This window comes from Megascapheus bottae, chromosome 26, assembly GCF_031878675.1.
Source record: "Megascapheus bottae isolate mThoBot1 chromosome 26, mThoBot2.hap1, whole genome shotgun sequence".
Classification (NCBI taxonomy): Eukaryota; Metazoa; Chordata; class Mammalia; order Rodentia; family Geomyidae; genus Megascapheus; species Megascapheus bottae.
The window spans coordinates 11,455,378-11,473,800 of NC_143534.1; the positions used below are offsets into that span (position 1 = coordinate 11,455,378).

Below are 18,423 nucleotides of genomic sequence, written 5' to 3' on the forward strand. Positions count from 1 at the left end.
GCTTGTGCTTTTGGGAGACAAGTGGAAGAGCTTACGGAGCTTGGGCACAGGCTGTGTATCCCAGAACTGGTATCTGCGCCTGGTGGCCTCGTCAATGCTCCTGGCGGGGCCTTGGTAGACGGACAGCAGCTCCATCGCCCTCTGGATGTCCTGCAACTTCTGCATGGGGAGGGTGGGGTTCTACAAGAGCAAAACAGAGACACAAGGTATCGGAGGGCTGTCCCTGCAAGCTGCCCCGGTGGGGAGCCTGGGACAAGTGCGTGTGGATCTGCCTCGGAGCCTGCACACAACTCCTCGACAGAGCCCATCCTCCCGGAAGCCTGAGCCACACCGTGTCACAGGCCAGCACCACTCTGCAGCTTGCACCTGGACACCCAGTGTAACCGGAAGCCCCAGCCCGTGTGAGGGGGCCACCTAGGGGAGGAGGGGACATGCAGGGCATGCATTACGCTCTCATAGCAGCCAGCCAGTCACCAGTTGTGCGCTGTCAGGTTAATGGTTGGCAGCAGCAATGGAGACTGCAGGCAAGGGAAATTTGAGATCATTAATTTAAAAAAAAAGAAAGAAAAGAAAAATCTGAACTTTGTGCTAAGTTTCGCAGGAAATAATTAAGAAAGAAAAACACTTGACCAGCCTCTTCTTTGTGGACCACACCTAGCCCTTTCCCCAACCCTCCTGTCCCGGATGCCTGGTTAACTCAGAGGCAAACAGGCCCTCTACAAGGCTGGGCTCAGAGCCACCCACCGCTGGCTCCCCAACCTGCATGTGAGGGGGAACCAGGCAGGCACCCTCTTGACATAAAGCCTGTATAATCTACGAAATGGGCAATACGGTGAAACGGGAACTTCCCCTTCTCAAAGCCAACAGTCATCTCTTGATGATTCTCCAGTTCTCCCTCTAATTCCTCAAACAGAACATGAAGCTACACATAAAATGAGGAAGCCTGGGACGGAACACAGAAATCACGGACTTTTAAGTCTCATTGCTGAATTAGCACACACTTGTAAGTAACAGTGAGTCCTCTCACCTTTTTTTCACATGTAGAATAACTATAGGATTTTATTTAGGGGTCTGATCCTCCACAAGCACACTCTGTCTGCTGCTGTTCAGGTTAACTCTGGACGAGAAGGTAGAGTCAACTCTCAGCTTTACAGACAGCAACTTTGGCCTTCCACTTGACTTTCAGTCTGATATTCATGCTTGGAAAGCCAGCCTGTGTAACCTGGACAGCTAACCCCCGTGACACAGTGCAGAGCGGGGCTATTTAGCGCAGTCCTGAGTCTGCTCTGCTCACTAACCTCCGCGTGGTTCTTTTGTTTTCATTGCCAGAGACTGCATATGAGCCGACTTATAGAAAGAAGTAAGCACTCTACTCCTTAGGACTTGTTTTCACTGTTTTATTTTTGGTAGTACTGGGGCTTAAACTCAAAGCCTCATATGTGCTAGCCAGGTGTTCCCTTAAGCTATACTTCCAGCCCTCTTTTGCTTTATTCATTTATGTATCTATTTATTTTTGGCTACAGTCTCACAGTTTTGCCTGGGGTAAAGGCCTGGACCATGATCTTCTTACCAATACCTTCCATATAGTTAAGGTGGCAGCTATGTGCCACCACACTCAGCTTTTATTGATTTAGATGGGGGTTGAGGCTAGCCTCAAACCAATTGTGTGTGTGTGTGTGTGGGGGGGAAGTCCTGGGGCTTGAACTCAAGGTCTGGGTGCTGTTCTTGAGGTGTTTTACTCAAGGCCAGTGCTCTACCACTTGAGCCACAGTTACATTTCTGGCCTTGTGGTAAGTTACTGGAGATAAGAATCTCTTAGGCTTTCCTGCCTGGGCTGGCTTCAACTTCAATCCTCAGATCTCAGCCTTCTGAGCAGCTGGGACAACAGGCATCACCAACTGGCACCCAGCTTCAAACCAAACTTTTCTCCCAAGTAGCTAGCATTACAGGCATGATTTGTCATGCCCAATCCTGAATGATTTATTTTGCTTGACTCTCCTTAGTTTCCAACATTTTAAGTAACTGGTTTCTTAGAAAACTATTTCTATCCATTTGCTTCTTATCTCCAGCAATACAATCTACAATCTATTAAGAGACCCACAACTTCAGGTTGTGTGTAGAGACTCAATTCCAAGAGCTCAAAGTAGGAAAGTTGTATTTCAAAAAAGCTGGCCCAGGCAAAAATGAGACCCAGCAGTACTCAACGAATCCAGCTGAGGACTCAAAGCCAGTCCAGGCAGACCAGCAAAAAGCCAGAAGTGGGGCTGTGGCTCGAATGGTAGACCACCAGCCTTGGGCAAAAAAGCCAAGGAGAGCATGAGTCTCTGTAGTCCAACTCCCAGTACCAGCAATTAAAAAAAAAAGTGTGACTTTATCTGGAAAAAAAATTTTTTTTTTCAAAAACTAAAAGCAGATGGTAAAGCACCTGGCTAGTAAGCTCAAAGTCTTAACCTCAAATGACAACAATACTGAAGGAAAACAAAACATTAGGATCTAGGCTTACAGAAATCTATCTACAGGGCCCACACTGGTTTTGTCAGGGTCAAAACCAAACATGAATTAGCAGAAAACATACATTAGCATCTTATTCTGAAGGAGCCCAGACTATCCCAACACTATTCCTAAACCTGTAGGTTTACAGTCTACCTGAAACAGTGTAATCAGTACTACATGAAGTAATTATTTGTCAAACATTTATATTCAGATGTTTTCTGAAAGGAGACTTATGGAAGCACAATTTTCAAACCCACTGTGACAAAGTAGTAAGGGAAACTCAGCTCTGACAAATTATTGTAATAACAACAACAATAATAATGATTATTATTATTGTTGGCAGTGCTAGGGAATCAAACCTAGGGCTTCATGCATGCTAGGCATGGCTCTTACCACTGAGCTACACCAACAGTACCATGACAAATCCTTAAATCTGTCCATTGGTCTTCCTTAGTAGTTCTGGCAGGGGAGAAAGATGAGATTTATACTAGCCCCCATTAAATGTCACTACCACTACATTCCCATGTAAGAGTATTAAGTTTGTACATGAAATAGTCTCCTACATTGTTCCTTGTTGATGTGAAACATCAAAATGAGGTCCTTCTCACCTGCTATTTTCCCAACTTAATTCTTACAGGAAATGTCCACGTTCTCTATCTCAGAAGTCTGTGAAGGGGCTGGAGTGTAGCTCACGGGTACAGCACATGCTCTGTAGAGCATAAGGTCCCCAGTTCAATCTCAGCACCACATAAATATACACACACTCATACACACAGGCAAAGAAATCAGACAAATATTTTAATTTTAGTCCTGAGAATAGACTATTATCTAAATGCAGTCCACTGTAAATTATGGTGTTTTCTAAAGTTGGCAGAAGTTTAAAGGGGGGAAAATTATAGTGGAGAAAAGCCTCCAATAAAACACTATAAACTGAGAGGTACTGGTGACACAGGCCTGTAATTCTAGCTACTCAGGAGGCTGAGATCTGAAGACTGTGGTTCAAAGCCAGCCCAGCAGGAAAGTCTGTGAGACTGATGTCCAACTAATCACCAAAAAACCAGAAGTGGCTCTGTGGCTCAAGGGGGAGCTCAGGGAGAGTGCCCAGGTCCAGAGTTCAAGTCCCAAGACTGACAAAAAACAAAAACAAACCTGTAAACTTGGTACAAACTCAAAAAAGGAAAAGAACAAAGCCATCTGTCTACTTAAAAGGGTTTGCTTTGGTTCCTGGTACCTTTTCTTACCACGGGTGGGGTGGGCAGAATTGAGAGTCAGCATAGAGGGAAGGGTGGAAGCTAAAATGAACAAGCAGGAGATGCCCACACTGCAGGGAGGTGATGCCACACTTACTGGACAAAGCAACATTTTGGAATGTATGACACTTTGCAAGCTTGGGGTGGTAGCCTTCTGCAAGATACCCTGGAAGTCTCAACAGACGGAATGCCTAAGACCTCACTGAACACCTAGGGAGGGAGACTCTACTTCCTTCTCTCCCACAAAGCGAATCAGAGCAAAAGCCCGTGATTTCCTTCTTTCTCAATGAGTCCTGGGGCCTTTTATGTAAAGCAGGTAAAGACAAACTACCTGGAGAGATTTTCTGTGAGATAATGAGTGCTGTACAAAAATAATAATAATAAAATAAAACATTTGCCCTTGGAAGGCAGAGATCTAGAGTATCTCAGGTTGAGGCCAGCCCAGAGAAGAGGGAAAGATTTAGTAAGACCCCATCTTAATCAACACAACAGTGTGGTGTGTCCAGTGGTCCAAACTTCAAGGGACATATAAGTAAGAGGACTACCACAGTCAGAGGCCAGCCTAGCACAAAAACACAAAACTCTCTCCAGAAAACAACTGTAACAAAAAGTACTGGAGGGGCATGGTCAAGTGATCGAATGTCCTTCGTCAGGTACGAGGCTCTGAACGCAAACCTCAGTGCTGGCCATAAGACCTGGAGTCACAAAACTTGCCAGCTTCTGCTTTAACCCACTATTCTGTGAATGAAAATGCTCTCCTGTTTATCCTCACTCTCGTGTTAACCTCAGGAGAGCCCTGTGAGTTGGGGGAAAGGAAACGGGATTTACAGATAAGGAAATGAGCCATGCTTAGCTTGTGAGCAATGAAGTCAGGGGCCATTTCCACCACGCACTACCCAGGAAAACCTCCTTGGAACTACAACCACCAAAAACCACCTCCACTGCATTATACTTCTGCCCTCCCCTCATTTTTTTTTCTGCCTTCCTGCACCAAGAGGGGGTTTGTGTTTACCATGTGCCTTATGCACAGGGTTGTGTGTTCTCAGTCAGCGTGGGCAAGAGGGGTGGAAGGGAGGTGGCTGCCATCCGCTCCACCAGATACCTACCAGGCCTCACCAACCCCAGCTCAGCAGGCTATCTACCAACAAGGGGCCTGGCTGGATAACACCTGGTTGACTCTCAAATGGATGTTTCTTAAGAGGTTAACAATTAGGAGACTGGCATCCCCCGCCCTTGGGGACACAATGAGGAATGGCCTTGTGGACTGGTCTGACTGAAAGTCATCATAAGACTTACCCATGGCTGCTCCCGCTGAAATCTGCTGCCAGATGGTGTGGTGCTATGCAGGTAATTAGACAGACACCCAGAAAAATTAAAATGTGAATATCTTCTGAACTACAAGTCATCATATATTCAGTGTAACTTAAGAAAAATAAAAACAAAAACAACCTAACAAGCTTGCAGTGAGCCTATCGTCTACAACTAGTCTAAGTACTAATGCCCCAAGACAGGCAGGCAAGACACTGGTGTTCACAAACACACAAAAGCCCCTGTTAAGCACCTACCTGCAGTTAGTTACTAGCTCACTCAACAAGCAGTCACAACAAACCCTGACTACACCATCCGCTCAAGAGGCACTAAACTGCCCCAACCCCTCTCATCTGCAGCAGGAACCGCCCAGGTGGAAGAAAGTGGCTCTCACTTTTGATGGCTGATGAATTTTAATCTCCTGGGAATCGGATGCCGAGTCAGACTTGGTGCCTCCAGAATTCGGCTTCTCCTTTTTTCTCTTCTGCTTCTTCTTTTTCTTTTTGGCTCCCAAGTCCACTCCAGGATTTCTGTAAGAAATGCAAGGTAGGTAAAATTCACCAAAGTGGGAGATCAAAGTCTTTGTAGATAAAACTGACTGGTATAAAATTAATTACTTAGAAAAAAGTACCCTGGGCAGGGAATGTGGCCTAGTGGTAGGTAGAGTGCTTGCCTAGCATGCATGAAACCCTGGGTTTGATTCCTCAATACCACATACACAGAAAAAGCTGGAAGTGGCGCTGTGGCTCAAGTGGTAGAGTGCTAGCTTTGAACAAAAGAAGCTTAGAGACAGTATCTAGGCCAAGTTCAAGCTCCAGGACTGGAACACCCCCCCCCCCCAAAAGAGGATAGATTCCTGGAAAAGAGGGACATCCAGTAACAACTCACAGCATGCAGGAACTTCAACTGGAGCTATGATAAAGATCACATTAGAAGTCAGTAATGTAGAAATGTACCCTTTAATTAACTGCATGAGAAAAACGGATTTCTCCTATATAAAAAAAAACTAGTTTGCAATGTCACATAATATTAAAAAAAAAAACACATTCTAGATGTGTGAAAGACCTAAATCTGAAGAACAAAACCCTAAAGAAGGTACTGTTGTTTTTTTCTGTTATGAGCACACCTGTCCAGTGTCTAGATCAGTGTGTAGCATATAGTACTCAAGCAAAATGTGCACTGAAGACTAAATGTTTCTATTTCTGACAATTCAGTCAAACATAGCCAAACAAGGTCTAGACAATGTCTGACTCTAAGTTGGGGAATCCTCTCTCCCCTGGATTCACATCCATGGCTACTCCTTAAAAACGATTCCATTTACTACAAACATCAAAAAATGCATTCCTTCTGCAGCCAGGCACCCCACCCCATCCCCAGTACCCCTGGGGTAGGCCTGGTCTCCATTCCTGCAGGAAGCAGCCAAAGGCAGACTTGAACCTCCCATTCCCTAAGAATTCGGGGATTTCCAATCCTTTATGGAAGTATTAACCTAACTACTAGATGGAAAAATGTAAGAACCTAAAAAAGGAAATCAAGCCAGGTGCCAGTGGTTGACGCTTAAAATCCTAGCTACTCAAGGAGGCTGAGATCTGAGGATCATGGTTCAAAGCCAGAACGGGCATGAGACTTTTATCTCCAATTAAAAACCACACACACACAAAAAAAAAAACCCCACCAAAAAAGTGGTGCTTGTGGCTGAAGTGGTAGAGTGCTAGCCTTGAGCAAAAATAAGCTCAAGGCCCAGGATGGGAAAAAAAAAATCAATCACAAAGACTGAGAGAATATTGCAATTTTCCAAGGGGGAGGGAGGGCCCTGCAAGGTCAAAGGCTGGCTCTGGCAAATTATCAAATAAGCAAGATCCAGAGTGTCAAAGGTGACTCACGCCTACAATCCTAGCCACTCAAGAGACAGATTTGAGGACCATGGTTCAAAGCCAGCCCAGTCTCATAGGAAAACCTAAGAGACTCATATTTTTTCCCCCCAAAAAAGCCATACATATGGCCCTGTGGTTCAAGTAGTAGAGTATTAGAGCTTTGAGCACAAAAGCTCAGGGACAGCTCTAGGCCTTGAGTTCAAGACCCAGGAGTGGTTCTCCACCCTCCACCCCCCCCCCCAAAAAAAAAATCCTATCTGAAAAATAAGCTACAGCAAAAGGCCTTGGGTAGACTGCTTGCTTAGCAATGTGAGGCCGTGAGTTTTATCTGCAGTTACCACTAACGACAATTTTTTTTCATCTCCACAATGAGACAAAATATTTAAACACAGAGAAGCAAGTACCAGTATTCAGATAACTGCAGGCATTAGCCAGGACCAGGCCTGAATCCTGGCTTCTTGACTCCCCAGCAGTGCTACTTTGGGTATCATTTAACCTCTCCATGCAGCTGCTTCTATAACTATAAAGGGATTAAATTTTCAATCAATAGTATTAGAATAAATTGTAAAGAAATGTCAATACACATAAATAGTAGCTGGTACAGAAAAACCACTTGGTATTGTATATTAGCTATCATGACTATCTGGCCTTAATTTTCTTCTTGCTGGGTAAAGCTGTATTAGCTTCCCTGGTTGCTTCCCCTTAGATAGAATGTAAGCTCCATAAAACAAGACTTTCCATTGTACTCCTGCTCCTGTACCCTAGACAGTATCTGTCATATGAAAGATCCTCAATAAATATTTGCTGGATGAATGAGAAGCCGATGTTTAAAAATCAATAAGAAAAGGACAAAAGGCTGACAGAGGAATGAGCTGAGGATCTGAATAAGCACTTCACAAAGGAAGAAGGCCTAGCAGGCAATTAGCTTCTAAGAGGCTGTAGTTAGCTAACTGATCTGGCAAGCCAAGTCTAATACTACTTATTAGAATGTGAGCAAAACAAACACTCAGACACCTCTGGTAAATGCAGATTAAAGCACTCACTGGGAGAACAATCTGGTATTGCCATTGTCTTCAATGTCATCACCACCTCCGCTGCTGGCATTATCACTATCACCAATACCATCACTATTGTCCCCATCGCCACCCCTACCATAACTATCACCGCTACCATCACCATTATACCACTTCTGCCGCCAAATTCCATGACCACTATCATCTCACCACCACCAGCACCGCCGCCGCCTCCCAGCTCACCAGCAAGTAAGAAGTTAAGAGCACTTTCTATGTGGCAGGTATTGTACAAAGCATCTTCCACAGTGGAGCTGTAAAATGCTGTAACTTTGAGGTAAGTCCTGTTATTGTTTTACAGAAAAAACACAGGAAATACAGAGGGGTTAAGTAACTCTGAAAGTCACATGGCTAATGACAGCAAAACTCATTTTGGATCCAGAATCAACGTAATTACTAAATTGCCTTCTATTTATGCATTTCTATTGGCTGATCATACCTAGGCATTCATTGAACATTCCTAGATCTTCTGTGAACCGCCTATGCAAAAATTTTAAGCACTTCTTAGCCTTTGCGTGTGGATCAATATAATAGGTCTTCCATGCATTCCTCGTGTGCAGGTAGGTGGCGCTCGGGCTGAAATGCCCAATCACTCTCCACTGGTAAGCAGGAAATACAAGGTCTTGGATCTGCTTGTGAAAAACAATAAAGACAGCTCAAATTCTGATACTAGCCTACAAATGATCAACTATTCAAAAATCTGGCTGAAGTAGAGAGAAATGACCCACTGTACTGCTCACTAAGTGTCCTTTTCTGGGATCAGGCCACCTGGGTGACGTGTTACTCTAGCCACACAGTTCAATAATGGGCTTTACTTGCAGCTTAGTTCAGAGTCGTGGAGGTTGTTTTTGTACGTGGCTTGTCAGTGCAGGTAAGGTATCAATTTCTTCATTCCATTCCCCAAGTGTACGCCAGCACCTAATGGTGCTCTTATGCTTAATCTAAAGGATCAAGGATTCAAGCTGGGCTGGCAGCTCACCCCTGTAATCCTAGCTACACAGGAGCCTGAGATATGAGGATGGAAGTTCAAAGCCCAAACAGAAAAGTCGGGAGACTCCTAATCTGGAATTAACCACCAAAAAATGACTCAAGTGGTAGAGCATTATTAGCCTTGAGGAAAAAAAGCTCAGGGACAGAGCCCAGACTCTGAATTTAAGCCCCCAGACAGAGAAGCACACACACACAAAAAACAAACAAAGGAGGATTTGGCCTCTTCATAAGTTTTATAGCTTCCTCTCCCACTCAGCATGCTCCTTTCTCCTCCCAGGCTTGATGTAGGACATATCCTTCAAGCCACATCATGTCTAGTCAAAGCAGCAAATTACGGAAGGGCTGGTGACTCCGCTCACGGGTGGCCCCAGAAGGTGTGGCCAGGGAGGGGCAGAGATCATTATGATCAGTCATGCAGACAGGGTGCTGTACCTACTGAGGCTGAAGCTTTGGGTAAAGGTGACAGTGGGGACAAACAGCAAATTCAGTTATTTACATAGCTCTGAGCAGCACAGCAGCTCTTGGCAATGGGTAGCCAATATCCTCTGTCTGGTCTGGTCCATATTTTTTCAGGGCTACTGAGTTGCTTCCATCAAAGACCACACCACCAGCAGCACTGCAGCAGTCTCAGCCTCCTCATTAACCCCACCATAACCATCAGGGTCACTCACTGCCTGTCACCCAGATCGTCGTCACCATCATCACTACATAGGGAAAAGGATATCCTTTCTCACCAGCCTATTTCACTGCTATCATCCAATGTGCGTACCTACTACACAATAAAAATCCACGTTAATGTGCCAAAAAATGAGTCCAGTGTTAAGTTTGTGAAATGAGATCTAGTGTTGCAGCTTGTCAAAACAATAAATCTCAGGAAAAAAAAAAAGAAAAGGAATTACTTGAAATAGTTAAGAACACTTACAGGTTTGGGGGAGGGGGTTTGTGCTCTATTAAGTGCTCCACACCCCGGCCTTTTATTCGTTTGTGTGTCAGATATGGTCCTTGCTGAGGCTGATCTTGGATAATAATCTTTCCAACCAACCCCTCCACCCCCTACCCCCACTGCCAAGGAGCTGGGATTATAGGCATGCGCCAGCAGGCTCCTATTCCCAATTTTATGTTCTTATTAAGATCATTCTGTAAAACTGGCTTAGAAGAGGAAGGAAACCTAGGGGTGGCTGAGGTACAGAAGAGTAGACTGTAGATTGCATGTGTGTATGTGCACACTGGGACTTGAACCCAGGGCCTTGGGCCCTCGCATTTGGCCTTTCACTGTACGACTTGAGTCATGCCTCCACTTCTGGCTTTTTGTTGGCTAGTTTGAGGTAAGAATCTCAGATTTGTCTTTTCCTAATGATTTCAAGCATGATTCTCAGATTTCAGCCTCCTGAGTAGCTAGGATTATGGGCATGAGCCACCCACGTGCAGAAGTAACATTTCCTACAAGTCTGGTCTTGGGGAAAAAAATATGAAAGAACAAAAGCAAAAATCCAATGAAAGATTTTCTAGAGAAAATAAGATGAGACAGCTGGATCCAGGCAGAAAACAGAAACATGTCCTATGTTGTGCGTTAGGGAAGGGACCTGGTTTTGCAGGGAGGTGGAGAAAAAGAGAGAAAAGAAAATCCAACCATTTTTATGGACTAAGTCAAGGTCAGAGCTGAATAGATTAGGCATTTTTTCACTAGGAGTCACCAAGGTAAGCTTGGAGAAGGGCATTCACATTTCTTGCAAATCTAATAACAGGACCTGGGACAGTTATTGAAGCAGTGATCAGCTTCTGTCTCATCCGTGGTTATCATGATGGAGTGACGTAATGAGTACAACAAAAGCACACAGCTCATAGTAACTGAGCTCTTGTGGTTTCATGTTGGGGCACACACAGCAAAAGAACATATCTAAAAAGTGTTCAGTCCAGGAATTGTCCTTGCAGTCTTGTACTCCCTAACACTATGTTGAAGACGAACCATACAACTTGTGTGTAGGGATGGGAGTGGAAAATTAGGAGAGAGGAAAGCAAGGGGTGACATTGTTCAAAAAGAAACTTATTACCTGATTTATGTAGCTGTAACCCCTCTGCACATCACCATTGCAACAACAAAAAATTTTTAATCTAACTTTTATTTTTATTTGTTGCCAGTTCCAGGGCTTGAACTCAGGGCCCGAGCACTGTCTGTGGGCTTTCTCAAGGCTAGCGCTCTACCACTTGAGCCACAGCACCACTTCTGGCTTTTTCTATGCATGTGGTACGATGAATCAAATCTGAGTCTGCATGCTAGCCAAGCACCTGGCCCAATAATTTTTTTTTTTTAAAAAGGAAGAAAAGACCTCCTCCCAAACAATCTAAAGATTCTCCACTTAGGTCTTTACAATTTAACACAACCCTGAGGACTTTAGCCCAGCCTTTCCATGGGGGCTTTTGGGGACAGTCAAGGTCCAATTACACCGATCTCATCATCAGAGTCATGCCCCCCATGACTGTGTTGGCCCCCACACCATTCCCTGCCTATCCCCCAACACAGCTGACTGATCAAGCCTGGCTAATCCTCTTATTGGCAAGACACCAATGAGATGCTTTCTGAAGAGTGAGCCAAGAAATATTCTTTGGGCTGCCAGTATTTGACATAGAGAGGGAAGTAGAGAGAGAAGGAAGCCTAGCGGTAAACCAACCCTGGTGGAGTCCCAGATTCTAATAAAGATCAGCTATGCCGGCTGGGAGTTTGGCCTAGTGGTAGAGTGCTTGACTAGCATGCACAAAGACCCGGGTTCGATTCCTTGGTACCACACACGTAGAAAAAAGCCAGAAGTGGTGCTGAGGCTCAAGTGGTAGAACTCTATAGTCTTGAGAAAGTCCAAGGTCAGTGCTCAGGCCCTGAGCTCAAGCCCAGGACTGGCAAAAAAAAAAAAAAAAAAAAAAAATCAGCCATGCTTCGTTTGAGAGCACCTGCTGCACTGTGCCATAAAAATATTACTTGGGTGACACTGTCCAAAAAGAACTGTACTCAAATTTATAGAGCTTTGAGTGAAAAACCTCAGGACAGTGCCCAGGTCCTGAGTTCCAAGCCCTACAACCAAGAAAAAGAAATAAATGAAAGTAAAAAATTTTTAAGAAAAATCTTTTACTTGAGCTAGTTTGAAGACTTCCATCCATACTATTCAACCGATTCCATGCAAGACCTATGTTCTCCACTTACCAGGCATGTGTCCTTAGACAACTCTAAGTTGCCTCTAAGTTCTGATGACAACAGAACAAAGGGTCTGTCTGAGCAGATGTTGGGGACATTAGGACAGAGACATTGGTGGAAAGAAACCATGGAAAAGAACAGCTGATAAGAGCTCCAAGCTCCAGGACTTCTGAGAGGGCCCCTGGCGTTCGGTTGTCAGGGCCATGAAGGTCTCCTGAAAGAATGGACGTCTGAGAAGACCTTCCATTTGGAGAAGTAGAGGAAGACCGGAAGGACATTCTTGAATAGGACACAGCAAGGAAGCCAGGCTTCACGACCTACTGAGGGGCACAACATGGACCGATTCTTTTTGGTGAGCACTGATGCGTGGTACTGAATTTGAAGCTATTTTCTGCCCCATGCTGTAATTACCACCCCATTATCCATAACACCTTCAGTAAATGGTGTGCACAGGGGCCCATAATAGTGAGACCTTGCGGTACAAATCAAAGACAGATACATATTTGTGCTCCACTGAGGTCAAATGCTGAAGGAGGAGAATAAATGAAATCATGGAAAAGCAGCAGGAGCCCAGTGATGGGGAAGATGCTGACAGCTGCAAGACAGGACAGCTTATGTCCCCAAGAAGCTCCCAAAATGTATGCTTGCTTGAATCACGTTTTAGCTCAAGGTGATCCTGCTAAGCTCTGTAATCCCAGCTACTCAGGAGACTGAGATCTGAGGATCACAGTTCAAAACCAGTCTGGGCAAGAAAGTCCACGAGATTACAATTTACCACCAATAAAAAGCTAGAAGTAGGGGCTGGGAGTTTAGTCTAGTGGTACAGTACTTGCCTAGCATGCACAAAGACCCAGGTTCGATTCCTTGGTACCACATATATAGAAAAAAGCTGGAAGTGGTGGTGCTGTGACTCAATTGGTAGAGCTCTAGTCTTGAGGAAAGCCCAAGGACAGTGCTCAGGCCCTGAGTTCAAGTGCTACGACTAGCAAAAAAAAAAAAATGCATTAAAAAAAAAAAAAAGCTAGAAGTGGCACTCAAGTGGTAGAACCCTAATCCAGAGCAAAAAGCAGCTCAGGGACAGTGCCCAGGGACCGAGTTTCAGCCCAGGACCAGCAAAGGAAAAGAAAGAAAAAGAAAAGGAAAAAAATGTACTCATCATCCGACTTATGAAATGGTAACCCCCTCCTGTACAACACCTTAATAATAATAAAATTGTTTGGGGGTAGTCCTATCTATCCTACCTATGTTAATCACACATTAAACTGTGAATTAATTAACACCTCAAGAAACAAATTAACTGGGAGTTCTCGCTCTCTATATACTTTATTGTTTGAATTTTTAATAAGCACATAACCAATATAAAAGTGCTTAATGTATTTTCAATGCAATAACAACCAACCAACCAATTTCTTGTATTCCTTGAATTTGGACTAGAACTAGATTTTTTTTTTTTCTTTTTGTGTGTGCTCTGGTCCTGGGGCGTGAACTCCGGGCCTGGGCTCTGTCCCTAAGGGGGCACTTTTTGGCTCAAGGCTAGAGCTCTACCACTTGAGGTACATAGCTCTCCACTGCCAGCTTTTCAGTGGTTAAATGGAGTTTAGCATCTTATGGACTTTCCTGTTCAGGCTGGCTTCAAACTGCTTTCCTCAGATCTTGGCCTCCTCAGTAGTTCAGGATTACATAGGCATGAGCCATGGATCCTGGGCAGGATTATGTTTCTAACAAGTGACTTTTAACTAGTATAGATTTTCCATGTAGGCTGGTGGTAATTAACACAGACACCATGGCGTGTGTTCTATTATTAGAAACTTCCTGTAGTTTAGCCAGGCTCTGGAGAAGTCTGTTCTGAGGTGGAAGGGTAACACCTCCCCACCATGCTGACATCTGATCATTTAAAATTGTATTTCTTCAACTGAGGTGATCTCTTGGCAAGAGCTGTTAGCACATCTTTCCATTCAGATGGATACAGTTGGCGACAGATCAAATTCCAGACAAGAGTTAATTTCGAATTATTCTTTAAATTTCCCATGACAAGACAATCTATTGAGGACTGGAGACATGGCGCAAGTGGTAGAGTACCAGCCATGAGCAAAAAGGTTTGACAATAGCCTGAGGTTCAGGGTTCAAGCCTCAGTACAAGCATAACATAAAAATTACTGAGAATTACAACAGGTTAAGCCCACTGCACAAAGCATAATTTTAATACCTTCCTACCCTCAAATTAGGGGGGGGAGGAGTGTGATTATATCATATCTTTGTTAAAAGAATTCCAGGCCAGATGCTGGTGGCTCACACCTACTCAAGGGACAGATGTCAGAATCACTGTTCAAAGCTAGTCGGAAAGCCTGAGATTCTTATCTCTAATTAACTCCAAAAAACTGTAGCTCAAGTAGTAGAGAGCCCCACAAACAAGCACGAGGCTCAGAGTTCAATCTCCAGTACAATCAACAAAATCTAGTGTTCATTTTGTGAAATGCCAGATATTATTGAGAAAACAAAATTATTTTAATGTTTTAGCCCTCAAATAATATACTATAGTCTATTTACCCAAATCATTTATCTTGCAATATTATACATATTTATTCTTATTTCCTACCTACATATTCTTCACAGCCATTTTACTTAATAAATACGGATAGAACAGCATTTTACTGGATTTAATTAAACAAAAAAATCTCACTTCCTCCATGCTTTGTTATAATCCATGGAATACTTTCTCAAAGTAAGTTTTTTTTTTTGTTTTGCCAGTCCTGGGCTTGAGCTCAGGGCCTGAGCACTGTCCTTGGACTTTCTCAAGGCTAGAGCTCTACCACTTGAGCCTCAGCACCACTTCTGGCTTTTTTCTATGTATGTGGTACCGAGGAATCGAACCCGGGTCTTCATGCATGCTAGGCAAGCACTTTAACCACTAGGCCAAACTCCCGGCCCCTGAAAGTAAGTTCTATGAAAAGAATACACACTGAAATTTTTAGATTCCGGTGAAAAGCAAAGATTTCACTGGGTATTTTCTTTTTCCAGGCTGGTACTGGAAATTGAAGGCAGGGTCTAGATGTTCTCCTTTAGCTTTTGCACTCAAGCCTGGTACTCCACCACACCTCCATGTCTGGCTTTTTAGGGTGATTAATTGGAGACAAGGGACTCATGGATTTTATACCAGGGCTGGCTTTGAACCTCAGTCTTTGATCTGAGCCTCCTAAGTAGTTAAGTACTACAGGCTAAAGCCACTAGTGCTTGGCTGGTATTTCCCTTTTAATTGAGGCTGTGGTTTCTGCTCAATATTAGTTAAGACAACTCATAAAGGCATACAGTGAATGGTGGGTAAGCTAATTCCCTCAGACCGCGAGGGTGCTGCTGTTGACTGAATTACTGCTTGGTGTACTGAGCTTCGACCTCCAGCCTCAGATCATAACAGTTTTTGTCTATTAAAGGTGAGCCTTTCACCTACTCATTCCTCCAAGGATTCACTATTTGTTGCTTATTTAAACTGATTAAGAATGAAGAGGCCAAATCACAGAAAAGAGGAATCCTCCAAGCTTTAACTTGAGCACCTTAAAGAAAACACAGCTTTCTACTGAGCAAAACTCATACCTGAGCCAAAAATATCACAATGGACTCCCCCAAATCTGGCACAGTCCAGATTTGGCAATCTATGCAAACTAAAAAAAAGTAGTCCAACAAGAGTAGCAACTTGGGATTTTAGTAATCTCCTTACATTTTAGTAGACTACAATAAATCCATTATCTTAATTCTTTCCCCTCAGAAGATGTTATCACATTACCTGCTCCTGGTTAAAGTATTTTAGAAGTCCACAGAGTACCCCTAAGTTTTTTGTTTTTTTAAATCTATAAGTTTTGATTAACTGTGTTATCATGTAATTAATGAGCTGGCATGCAAAACTGGAACCTCAAAGAGAATCCCAAGAAACCTTTAGATCCTGTCTGAAGACAAATCCATGAGAAAAGTTCAAACGACTCTATCTCCAAAATAACCATCAGCTTAGAGAGTAAGGCCCTTAGTCCAACCTAGAATATGGATCAAAAAGAGATCAATAAGCAGAAATGTGGGGGGGGGGAGAGAAATCCAGAAAGGTAATAGGCAGGTGCTGGAGTTATCTAAGTAATTCATTGGACTGTCTCAGGACGTATTTGTGGCAACAGAGCTATTGTTTCAGAAACATTTCTATTTAGCTATCATGGGCAAGTTTCTATTGCTGCATAAACAGAACCCAGGCTCAAATTTCTGTGCAATTTCCTTTCCTCTCTAAAAAGAATTTTGCTACACTCGAATATTATTTAATATTCAGTACTTGCAGCTGCTACTTTAGTGTTCCCTGCAAATTTTTCACTTGAAAACGCTACTTGCCAAGGGGAGATTTGCGTAGCCAGCTTTTCCTTTTCTTGATCTGTTACTTAACAACACTATTACAGGTTAATAAAGGTGCTTTCCTTAAGTAAATCTTCCAGTAGATGTTAAAAAGGAACGCAAATACCGCACACGCTTGCAATGGGAGAATTTCTCCAACTGCTGAATAAATAAGCCATCTGTGACTCAGGCTTGCCTATCGTGTTTTTTAGGCTGACCCACTTCTCCAGTCACCACAGCTCACAAAAAAAAAAAAAAATTCACTTCTAAGGGACAGCAATAACTGATCTGAGCCAACAGGGTAAAAGGGGATGAGGAGGCAGACCAGCACTGATAAAAGTGGGTCTCTATTCAAAAACCCTCCCCTTCCTAAAATTAAAGAAAAAGAGGGAAGAAAACACACACGCACACAACTTCAATACCAGCCTTAACCAGAAGCTCTCTTTTTATCCAACCCGGCGCAAAACGAGGAGAGATGATCGCCAAGGGATCAGAACCCAGCCGAGTGTCCGAACACCTGGTGGTGCCTTTGGGGGGTCTGCAGACCCGACACCCCGGGGGTTCTCAAGCGGGTCCACCGGAGCTCCGTCCCGCTCCGGCGGGTGCCCATCGCCCTGCGGACGCGCTCCGCGGAGTCCCCGCCGCGTCCCCCGGCGCGCTCCGGGGGACCCGGACCCCCCCCACGCCCACCCCCTGCACCGTCCAGACAGGCGGAACTTCGTGTGCACTTTGCCGCCCTCCGGGGGCGCGCGTCCGCTCCACGCCCCTCCGTGGGTGGCGGGCGGGGGGAGGGGAGGTGCGGAGGAGCCCGGACCAGGGGTGAGGAGGAGCGGCGCCCCACGCCGCTACAAAGGGAAGGGCGTCGCGCCTCGCCCCGGGGCCCACCGACCCGCACGCGTCGGCCCGAGCCGCAGATAAGCCCCGCAGGCCCGGGGAGTGGGGGGGGGGACGCGCGGCAGGTGACAGTTGCCTCGCTGGTGCCCGGCCCGAAGGGGGGGGGGTCCCAGGCTCCCCACTCGGCCAGGGCCTCTCCGACACCGCGCGCCCTCCCGCCGCCAGGACCACCCAGCCCTCGCAAGGGTCTGGAGCTGGGGCGAAGCCGCCGGAAAGCCGGGGCGGCCGGGAAGCCCCCGCGCGCGGAGAGCCGGAGCCCCGCGGCGTGCGCCGTCCCCACCCTGCCGCGCCCGGGGACGCCCGGGAGCGCCGATTCCTACCCTTTGGTGTGCTCCGCTTCCTCTTCATTGTCCCCGTCTATCCCGCACGTGTCCTGGTCGTCTAGCTCCAGGCTCTGCTGGCTGGCCGCAGACTCGCTGTCCTCCGCCATCGCGGCGGCGGCGGCGCCGGCTGGGGAGGCGGCGCTCGAAGCGGCGGGCGCGGCGCGGCGCGGCGCGGCGGGGCGGGCACTGGAGCAGCTCCCTCTAGTGCAGCGTGCGGCCCGGAGCCCGGTCCTAGAGACTGCGGCCGCGGCCGCCACGCCCACCCCATGGGTCACGCCACGCCCACCAACCTGGTGAGCCTATCCTCGTCGACCCCGCCTCTCCGTCGCTTCAATTTGCATGACCACGCCTCCAAGCCGCGCCCATCCTCGGGCCAAGCTAGAGGGGCGGGGCCTGTGTTCTTTCCCTTGGGTGTGGGGGTGGCTGCTTATAGTCGGGGTATTCCATGTGGTTCTGGCACGTTCTGCACCCTGAAACCTGCGCGTCTTCTCCTCCCTGATCTGAGGCTCTCAAAAAAGCCACCACGTACAGAAACATCCTGCTGTGCGTTGGCATTGAGAACCTAGGCCAACCGATTTTGCATTTCCACGTGGTGGGGAGTGTTCTGGAGTTTCTGCAGGGATTTTTAATCCGGAGGAGGCGTGCGAAGGCCGCTGAGTTCCGGAAGCTCTCCCC

General features: G+C 45.7%; 1 protein-coding gene across 3 annotated transcripts in view; it reads right to left on the reverse strand.

The window, feature by feature from the left end:
* Nmt2 (N-myristoyltransferase 2) overlaps positions 1-17,932 on the reverse strand; it is a 28,604-nt gene extending 10,672 nt beyond the window's left edge. Inside the window, exons 1-5 of one of the 3 annotated variants that reach the window (XM_090318949.1) lie at positions 17,746-17,932; positions 5,446-5,581; positions 5,036-5,082; positions 2,904-2,952; positions 36-180 (exon numbers count right to left, since the gene is read on the reverse strand). In XM_090318949.1, coding sequence (XP_090175075.1) covers positions 36-180; positions 2,904-2,952; positions 5,036-5,082; positions 5,446-5,581; positions 17,746-17,855 — 487 coding nt within the window. In that variant the 5' untranslated portion in view covers positions 17,856-17,932. The remainder of the gene's footprint in view (positions 1-35; positions 181-2,903; positions 2,953-5,035; positions 5,083-5,445; positions 5,582-17,745) is intronic. The other 2 variants (XM_090318948.1, XM_090318947.1) reach the window with 2 other exon arrangements.
* Positions 17,933-18,423: the final 491 nt, after the last annotated feature.